Genomic DNA, 10041 nt, shown 5'->3' with positions numbered 1-10041 from the left:
ATCACTTCGACGAGGAAAGGTAAAGTGCTTTAGATGTGCGGATGACATCTTTCTAAATAAGATGTGTTTTGAGTCCAAAAATAAAACCATGCGCTTTTGGCTCAAAGAGATGTGACAGTAGAAACAAAACAAAAATTCGTTTTATTTTTAAATAAACTTATGATTGTATGACGCACAAATGTTGATTTTGGAGTCGAACACAAGGGGCATTTTGGAGGAGATGAGAGTTGGTCTTTGAAATTGACCTTTACGACCTGATGATCCCAATCGGGATATGGAATTTTACTCAAAAACAAGAATATGAGAATGCCATTTTTGCCATTGTTGGTTGTTGATGTGAGTTTCCGCACAAACGAAACGAAAAGTTTAAGTGAAAAAGAAGACGACGTAGTAAGGCATGGTTGTTCTTTTGATGAGTTTTTCATGCATCGTTTCTTGTTGGATAAATTGAACTACCACTTTCATGGTATGTGGAGTGAAGAATGCCATTGAAGTAGGCATGGAGCTAGTGGATAAAATGGGATTTTTGTGGATACATAAGGTTGGTTTTAGAGTCGATCCAAGTTGAAAATACATCAAACTTCAGGAGCATTTTGGTCAGAAAATGATCCAAAAAGTCTCATGTTAAATAAAATTAAGTACTACTCGACCCACTCCATTGTTCTATTTCTACACTCACATTTTAATCTCACCCATCATAAAAAATTAAAAAACTAAAATCCTATTAATCCACCCCAATTATTCCTAAAATAACCTCAAATATCTAAGTGCTTTTTTTTTTCACCCCAACTGCATCATCAGTGTACGCGCAAGTCGCCACGCCGCACGAGTCAAACGACCTCGACGATGTTTCCGGTACCGGCTTCCACCTCTGTCAGGAGTCATCGCTGCGACCTCGCTAAGATTCCGACAGCCGCAGACAAACGGCAGGGTGAGGATCTCGCTCTCGTCGATGTAGTCCATGCCGATGGCTTCAAGGATTTGGGCCTCGATGAAATGGCTGATGCAGACTTTGGCCATGACGGGGATGGTGACGGAGCACTTGATTTCCTTGATGAGCTGGGGGTTGGACATTCGGGTTATGCCGCCCTGGGATCAGATGTCAGCGGGGACGTGCTTGAGAGCCATGACAGCGTAGGCCTCCCCAGCAATGCGAGCGTTTTTCCAGGTCCTTTGATGTAATTCTACAAAAGGGTAAAAATGGTAGTAAAAATTTCTTAAACTAGTGGGGTGGTGAGATAAGACAACATGATAGTCTAAAATATTCATAATATCCCGATATTTTCATCGAAATTTTCGTGTTTTTAGACTACCGATATTTCTGATATCATCGATATTTTAGACCTTGCTAAGTCACTCATGTATCTTACCATGCAATGTATAAATTGTAAAATATTGTACTAATTCATTATATATAAATGATTATGGTGTGTTTAAACTTCTTTCATTAATCACTACATATTTTCTACACTCACAATGTTTGCCAACTCGCTATATAATCAACTTAAATCAGTTATATCTATCATGTAATGCATATACTTCTAATTTTTTGTGATAAACTAATAGATAATTGACTAAATAAACATCATGCAAAGTTTCAATAAAAATTTTCAAGTTTTTCTTACAATTTCCGTGGTTTTTATTCAATTTTTATCGATATCGATAATATCCCGATATTTCCATCGAAATTTCCATATTTTTGGACTACCAATATTTCCGATATCATCGATATTTTATACCTTGATCAGTACTCATAATATTTGAGATCGATGAGCGAATTTTTTTTTTACCACAATAAGTGAGGTTATTCGGTGTTTTTCCCGTTCAAGTAATAGGTGTCAACAAAAATTCCCTTAAATTAATTTGGTTAGATACTATGTACTTTTGTTGGCATAGAAGAGTCCAATGTGGGTTCTTGACTCTAGACTTTGGTTTAGAGCAAGCCTTTTTTATAAGAGGAATGTTTCTATTTACATGCGTGGGGTACTCGTGCTTGTCTATATTAGAGATGTGGTTATTGATGTGATTTATAACAACACTCTATTTTACATGTTTGAGACAACGATAAGTCTTACTGAAATGGAATGGAGTATTCTTTTGTCAATAAACAGTACAAAGAGCATTTTGTTTCCTAATCAAACCAGTGCTTTAGTTGTATTAGTTTAGTAATATAGGTTTCATAAGGAACCATATACTTAGTTTTGGGGATTGTCTTGGGCCCTTTTTTACTATTCCTTCTAAGCAAACTTTCTTTAATCTTTTATTGGGTTTAATCTTTAACAATCTGTTGGGGAACTTTACCAAATAAAAATGGTCACAATTACTCACAGCCACCTGCTCTTGTAGCAAAAGATAGTTGTTGGGTCCCTTTTATAATTAAGAGGAGGCTGTTTCTTATAATGAAATGGTTAGAAATGAATCCTAGCTATATCTATGGAGGAGAATGAAGTGCATTGAACGGGCTCAGTGTCGTTGTGGCATTTCGACCCAATAGTTCAATGTGTAAATTTTACTCCATTTAACATTGCATTATTAGATCGAGACGTCTTAATAATAGTAAACTCGTTGCATGTAAGTGTTCTTCCATGATTGAAGCAGAGCTAGCCATGAGGGGACTAGCTAGGGCCGTCCTCCTCCTTGTATCACCGAGAGAGAGAGAGAGAGAGAGAGAGAGGTAAAACAAAAATTTGGGTCTTTTCCTTTCTTTCTGAATTCTAGAGTATGTACGTTAATATTGAACAAAATATGTTAAGAAAGCTAATTACTCTTCCCCACATCCCCCCTTTGATATTACCTTCGGAACATGTATGTTAACAAAAACCACATAATTAACATATACAAAAGGAAAAATTAATTGACCTCAGGAATGCTTTGAAGAGCAGGCCTCCAAGACCTTTGCAACTGGGTCTCATAGCCATCACTAACCCCAATCAACTGAGCCAAAACCTGCTCAACTGACGTTTGCTTAAACTCCACCTTTCCCAACAACTCTTCCCACTGCTTCTTTGTGATCTTGATCTTCAGCTCTGTTGCTGCACCAATTTTACTACTGTTACTAGTTGTTGTTGTAGAACAACATGAATCCCTCTGGCTTGCTTCTTCAATCTGGTTCTTCTCCCTCTTCATGATCTTTATGTTTGCTTGATCACCATCGCAATAACCGTCACCGTTCATTCCATTTGCTAGACTCCCCCAATCCTCTCCTGCCCACATAGACGATTCATGCCTTATGCAGTTTCCCATCTCGTCTTGTTTTTCTTTTGTTTGAACGGAATAATATTAGAGAGCAAATGGAGAGGTGTAGTATGTGTTATATATACACCACGAAGGGATGAAGATTGGAGAGGGAAATTAATTATGAAAAAGGTGGTGAGGGGGAAGATGGTAAGGTAATGGAAAATGATCAAGCTTTTAAGAGAGGAGAGTCAAACCTAATTTGTTGCCACGTTGGATGACATGTTGTCCTACGTGGCTGGTAGTGGGAGTTTGACCTCTTTACCATCATCATCTTTGGGACTTTGTGCCTCTTTTGGGGTTGGTTCCAACTGGAAGATATAGGATGACACCATCACCGTATGCTCGAGCCGATCGGCTTCACTAATAACAAATAATAGTATGCCATTTATTTACAAAAGTAGGTCAAATTATGATGCCAATGCATTTGGCATTATTAGTTATAAGAGTGGGAGATATTTTAGTACAATTTGTAAAACACTTGTTTTATTTGTCATTTATTTACCGCATCTATGATAAGAGTTTGATTTTTATTTTTCTCTTAAATAATAAAAATAAAAATAATCTTATTTTATGTGCATTATGATATGTGTAGTCCTCACTAGTCCTTATGTTTCGAGTCAATTTTAACTATTGTGGCAACATGACTAATAGGAATGAACTTCTGATATTTGGTTTTTCAATCAACAGTTGTTTGATAAATGATAAGTACTAATATAAACTTAATTAAAAAGACATCAATTAGCTAGATTATAAAAAGTGAATTGTAAAGGTTAGGATCAACAATCAAATCTTGATGTAAACAACGTATATAGTATGTTAATGTTATAAGAAAAGTGTTACCATATCATGTATAATTTAACTATGTTATGTTACCAGTAATTTCGAATCTTGATCTGAAGAAACAAACCAACCATCATGATTCATGACCTTGAACTGCCACCAAACTAAATAAGAAAGTCAAGTGTGAAAGGGTTTAGGATGGGATCTTCCCCATTAAAGTGGTGTGGACGCAAATTAGCAAAGGGAATCTTTCAATCTACGTGTTATTGCTTTTCCACATGCTACTTTGATTTTCTCCTTACTCTTTTAATCATTATCCAATTATGTCTAATTTAATATTATCCATGTGCTTTGTTTACCACTTCCCGCCCTCCATGCAGGGAATTCAAAAATGTTATGATATAAGCCTTTTCCTTTTATTTTATATACGTGATCTATTTTTTTACATTTTTTTCTTTAAAAATGTATACTTTAAATATACGAAATTAATTGGAATGATCAGTTTTTAACATTTGAAATTGGAGATTGTTATTAACATTCTAAAAATCTCATTCTACACTCCTTACAAATGTATTTTTCTTTCTAATTATCGAAAGTTTGGAGTGCTAAATGAGATTTTTGAAATGCTAATAAGAATTTCCTTGAAATTATCCGACATAAAATACACAAAAGTCTAACATAGTAGCTTAAAAGATCTTATTGTTAGAGAAAATGTAGAAATATAGAGAATAATCTGAATGATGATTTTGAGGTACGACTTGAATCGTTTCCTTAAAGTGTTATTTGCCCACACTCGAATGAGTTTGCTAAAGAGTTCTTGGCAAATCACTTCCAGGATACAACAAAGTATATAAGCAAAACCGAATTATATTCCCTTAGAAATAACTAGAAAGAAATTGTATGAATGTTATGGAGAGCGAAGAGAGCAAGGAATGTAGAAGCAAATTTATGAAATTGTTTGCCACAATAGGTATTTATAGACATTAAAGCACATGTTCATCGAGTCCTTTCATTTTAGTTGAAGATATACAACCCTTCTTAATAGTGTTGACCCAAAAGATATATCTTCTATTTAGAATTTTTAGAAAATAAATATTGACTAATTACATCTTTTAACTCTACTCATACAATTTAAGTAAACATCATGTCTTTTAACCAAAAGTTGCAGTTCAACCAAAAGATACAAGGTTGAATTAAATCCAACCTTTTGGTACTATCATTTTCGCACACACATGCTGCACAATGCAGCACCATACACACACACACACACACATATATAATATATACTATGTTATATATTATTGAAACTAATTGTTGCAATGCTTCACTCGAAGATAAGCAACGGTTGGGCATATACCCAACTTTTCAGCCAACTAATATATGAATATATTCTTCAAATATTCAACAATCCTTCTCTATTTTAAGAATATATAATAAATGGTATTACAATAATTCTCTTTTTATAATTAATCACAAGCATACCGATATAATTATGCATGCAATAGAGGTGTCTTTCGAATTAAACATTTAATTAGTGTAAGTAATTCAAAGTTATAACGAATGCGATGATGACCTAAGTTTAAACCAACTATTCTTATGTTAAAACCGGAATCACCACACACATGATTATGTCTTATTTCCTTAAGAAATTTCTGAACTAATTAAGTACTATTATGACATTGTGCTTCATCCTGGTTTCATGAATATTTAAAAGAGAAAACCCAACTCTTGGTAGGGGCGGCACCACTTCTTATGTTCATATAGGTGAGGTTCCTTCCCATGTCCTTACTACTATAGACATAACTATAAATAACCTCATTATGAGATAAAACTCATCATCCTAAACGTAGCAGTCTTGCACTGATCATCTTGGAATAGCTATATATTAATTTTCAGTGCTTTCACAACCACTTATCAATAACTTGTTATTATTGTAAATATGGAAAATTCCTGAAACGAAAAAGACAATAACACGTGTACAAAATAATATATGTATTGTATTTTCTTCTAAATACCCACTTACAACCTATTGCTTTTGATCCTTGTGGCAAGTTTACTAAAACCCATGTCTAATTATATATTAATGATTCAAATTCATCATCTATAGCCTCTTTCCAAAAGGCTGCATCTCTTGAAGTCAATGCTTCACTTAGACTTTTAGGATCATCCTCAACATTCAACAATATGGGTATTTTCTTAAGAGCCTTTTTTTCTATTTCATTCGACTAAAAATACAATAAATTGAGATGAAATAAAATCAGAGCCTAGAGTCTTTTCTTTTCTCACCCTTTGGCTTTTCATTGGTTCATTAATAGCTTCAAACTGTTTTCTTTCCTCACCTTGATAATGACTAGTAGCCGGATTAGAGAAAGATGTTTTATCACTCTCTTTTCCATACATTGAGTAGTCGTTATAAAATTTATTTTCTATAAATTCGACATCTTTGGACTCAACTATTGTATTTGAGTCTAAATTAAGCAACCTAAATGCCTTTGAATTTTTAGCATATCCTACAAATATGCTTTTAATTCCTCTTGGACCCAACTTGGATCTCTTAGGGTTCAGTGCCTTGTAAAAGGCTACACAACCCTATACTCTCAAATATGACAAATTTGGTTTTATTCCTTTCCAAATTTCATATGGTGACACATGTGTCTTCATAGATGTAATTCTATTGTGTATATTGCATGCAATAAATAATGCTTCTTGCATAAATGTTTAGGGGTATTAGCATTAATCATCATAGAATTAATCATTTCCGAGAGTGTCCTATTTTTTCTTTCTGCCAAACCATTTTGTTGTGGTGTATAAGGTGCAATTCTTTGATGTACAACACCTTACTCTTCACAAAAGATATCAAATTAATGTGAAAATTTTTCACTACCTCTATCACTACGAATGCATTTAATTTTCCTTCCCTTTTGGTTTTCAACTTCAGCCTTTAGTGCTTAAAACACTCAGAAGCTTCATCTTTATTAGACAATAAATAAACATAAGTGAACTTAGAACTATCATCTATAAATGTGATAAAATATCTTTTTCCTCCTCTTGTTATAACACCATTAATTCATATATGTCTGAATGTATTAAGTCTAATAAATTTGTATTTCTTTCGGCAGTTGGAAAATGTTTCTTAGTCATATTTGCTTGAATACATGTTTCACATTTATCATTGTCATGATCATTGCAAGCAATTAAACCAAGTGTGTGCATGTATTTTAAAGATCTAGAATTTACATGAGCTAAATGTAAATACCATAAATAAGAGGAAGATTCAACAATATAAGCAGAAGAAATCACTTTATTATTAACACTTAGTTTGAACATCGCCTCACAAGAATACCGCTTCCCAACAAACATCCATTTTTCAACATTATTAACTTTCAGACTCTAGAACAATCTTTATACCGTTCTTACATACTAAATTTGCAGACACAAGATTCTTTCTAATTAATTTCTGGAACATGTAGTACATTAAGCAACATCAATTTCTTCCCAGAAGTAAACTGAAGTTCAACGGTTCCTTTTCCTATAACCTTGGCAGAATTATGATTCCCCATTAAAACCTCTTGATTGTCCGTTGATGCTTCAAATGTCTTGAATTGTGTCTTGTCATTGCACACATGTACATTAGCCCCTGAGTCAAGCCACCAATCAAAGGATTTTATTGCCAGTGCCATATTCAGTTCGGTAATCATGCTAATATGCATCATTAATACCATTGCAACAATGTTATCAATTCTAGAGTTTTCCACCATATTTGCGTTATTGGACTTATTGGCATATTCCTCACTTGCTTTCATGTGTTTACAATCACGAATGTAATGGTCTTTCTTTCCACAATGGTAGCATACACCATTTGCATTCTTTTGATTGTTGTTGGAATTGGTCTTCTTAAACTTCCCTTTGTCAATTTTGACTTTGAAGTTCTTTTTATATTTGTTTCCCTCGACAATGTGAACTTTAGAGAAATCTTGATTTGCAAAATTCTTATCACGATTTCGAGTTTCCTCTTCAATTTGAATTCCTTTTTGCAAATCCTCCAAACTAATATCTTCCACCATGTGTAGAAGTTTCTTTCTATAGTTATTCCATGTTTAGGGTAATTTTGCCATAATAGCCTCAACTATCATAGGATCCGGAATAACTATTTTAAGTTCACTAAGCTTTGAGACCAAGACCAATAATTCATGAACTTGGTCTAGGATGTGTTTATTACCAAACATAGTGAACTCATAATATTTGAACATTAAAAATTTATCGGTACCTCTTTTCTCCATTATGTACTTGTGTTCAAGTGCTTCTCAAATTTCCTTTGGAGATTGAATGTGCGTGTACAGGTCATGTAAGTGATCAGATAATGTGCCCAAGATGTGTCATCGACATACCAATTCATCTTCTTCATGCTTCTTTCGATCGACAACTATTTTGTCCGTGTCTTTGTCACTTGGTTCACGAATAGGCTCCAATTTTGGGTCCAACATATATATGATATTTAGAATATTAAGCATGAAACACATCTTGTCCTTCCATTGGGTGAAGTTTGATCCATCAAATTTGTCTAGCTTGTAGACATCTTGATTGATAATCTTCAAAGCCATGTTATCAGACTTATTCTCCATGATGAAGTAACACTTTAAGATTGTTAGAGAAAATGTAGAAATATAGAGAATAATCCAAATGATGACTTTAAGGTACAACTTGAATCATTTCCTTAAAGTGTTATTTGCTCCCACTAGAATGAGTTTACTAAAGGGTTCTTGGCAAATCACTTACAGGATACAACAAATTATGTAATATTCGATTAGCAAAACCGAATTAGATTCCCTTAGAAATAACTAGAAAGAAATTGTATGAATGTGATGGAGATAGAAGAGAGCAAGGAATGTAGAAGCAAATTTCTGAAATTGTGTGAGAAACATTATGCCACAATAGGTATTTATAGACATTAAAGCACTTGTTCATCGAGTCCTTTCATTTTAGTTGAAGATATACAACCTTTCTTAATAGTGTTGACCCAAAAGACATGTCTTCTATTTAGAATTTACAGAAAATAAATATTGACTAATTACATCTTTTAACTCTACTCATACAGTTTGAGTAAGCATCATGTCTTTTAATCAAAAGTTGCAGTTCAACTAAACGATACAAGGATGAATTAAATCCAACCTTTTGGTACTATCATTTTTGCACACACATGCTGCACAATGAAGCACCATATATATATATATGTATATATATATGTATATAATAATCATATATACTTATGTACTATCATTTTCGAAGAGAAGCAACGGTTAGGAAAATACCTAACTTTTCAGCCAACTAATATATGAATATAGTCTTGAAGTATTCAACACTTAGACCTAACTAGTGATTGCTAACTAATTTTGAGACCGATGCTTACATTCTAATTAAAAGTTTGAAATGGTGGACAAGCTTGGGGTGAAAATAAGACCAGTCTTCTAAACCACAACCAATAAGGTCACTCTTTGGTAATTTTAAATAAGGTCAAATTATATGGTATACCTTTCAAATCATTCATAACTTGTCAACCTTATTAGTATTTAAATTTTAAACATAATAGTGCATGGGGCATGGCAGTACCTACCGTAGTTATAAGGTTGGTTGGTCCGTTGGTGAGCGAGTCTAGTAAAGTGGTTTTCTTGACCAACCTACTTCACCTTCAAAAAACAACCGCCTCTGTCGTCTCTAACTCTCCATGCTTGCTAAGTTGCTACGTCCAAAACCCTAAAAAGCTCGTTAGTTCAACCACGAACCACTATTATTCTTTTGGTTGGGGGGAGAGGGAGGGTCTGGGGTGGGTCTGCAGTTGATCTGCAGTAGCACTTGATATAAGCTGTCATCGTCATCCACGGCAACATCGCCTCTTTACACCTCACAAGCAATTTTGATGGCTGAGAAGACCTAATCAAAAGGGACTAGTGTACTGTTTAGTCACCGCACATGAGTGCATGCGTAATTTTCAAATACTCATCAGTCATCACCAAGCTTATAAAAATG

The 10041-nt window shown here is 34.1% G+C and overlaps 1 protein-coding gene across 1 annotated transcript; it reads right to left on the bottom strand.

The window, feature by feature from the left end:
• Positions 1–471: 471 nt before the first annotated feature.
• Positions 472–3368, bottom strand: LOC126614343 (uncharacterized). The gene is made up of 2 exons (XM_050281954.1): positions 2860–3368; positions 472–1184 (listed from the first exon to the last, which is right to left on the bottom strand). Exons 1-2 carry the CDS (start codon positions 3241–3243, stop codon positions 1080–1082), a joined length of 489 nt encoding a protein of 162 aa, XP_050137911.1. The 5' UTR covers positions 3244–3368; the 3' UTR covers positions 472–1079.
• Between the last annotated feature and the right edge of the window lie 6673 nt (positions 3369–10041).

The sequence above is a fragment of the Malus sylvestris genome, chromosome 3, assembly GCF_916048215.2.
Source record: "Malus sylvestris chromosome 3, drMalSylv7.2, whole genome shotgun sequence".
NCBI lineage: Eukaryota > Viridiplantae > Streptophyta > Magnoliopsida > Rosales > Rosaceae > Malus > Malus sylvestris.
The sequence above is the reverse complement of the archived record's forward strand: the minus strand, read 5'-3'. Positions and strand labels throughout refer to the sequence as shown.

Coding starts and splice junctions, on each gene's coding strand:
- LOC126614343 (XM_050281954.1), bottom strand. CDS start 3,243: ATGGGAAACTGCATAAGGCATGAATCGTCTATGTGGGCAGGAGAGGAT. Junction 1,185..2,859: donor CTCTTCAAAGCATTCCTGAG/GTCAATTAATTT, acceptor ACCCTTTTGTAG/AATTACATCAAAGGACCTGG.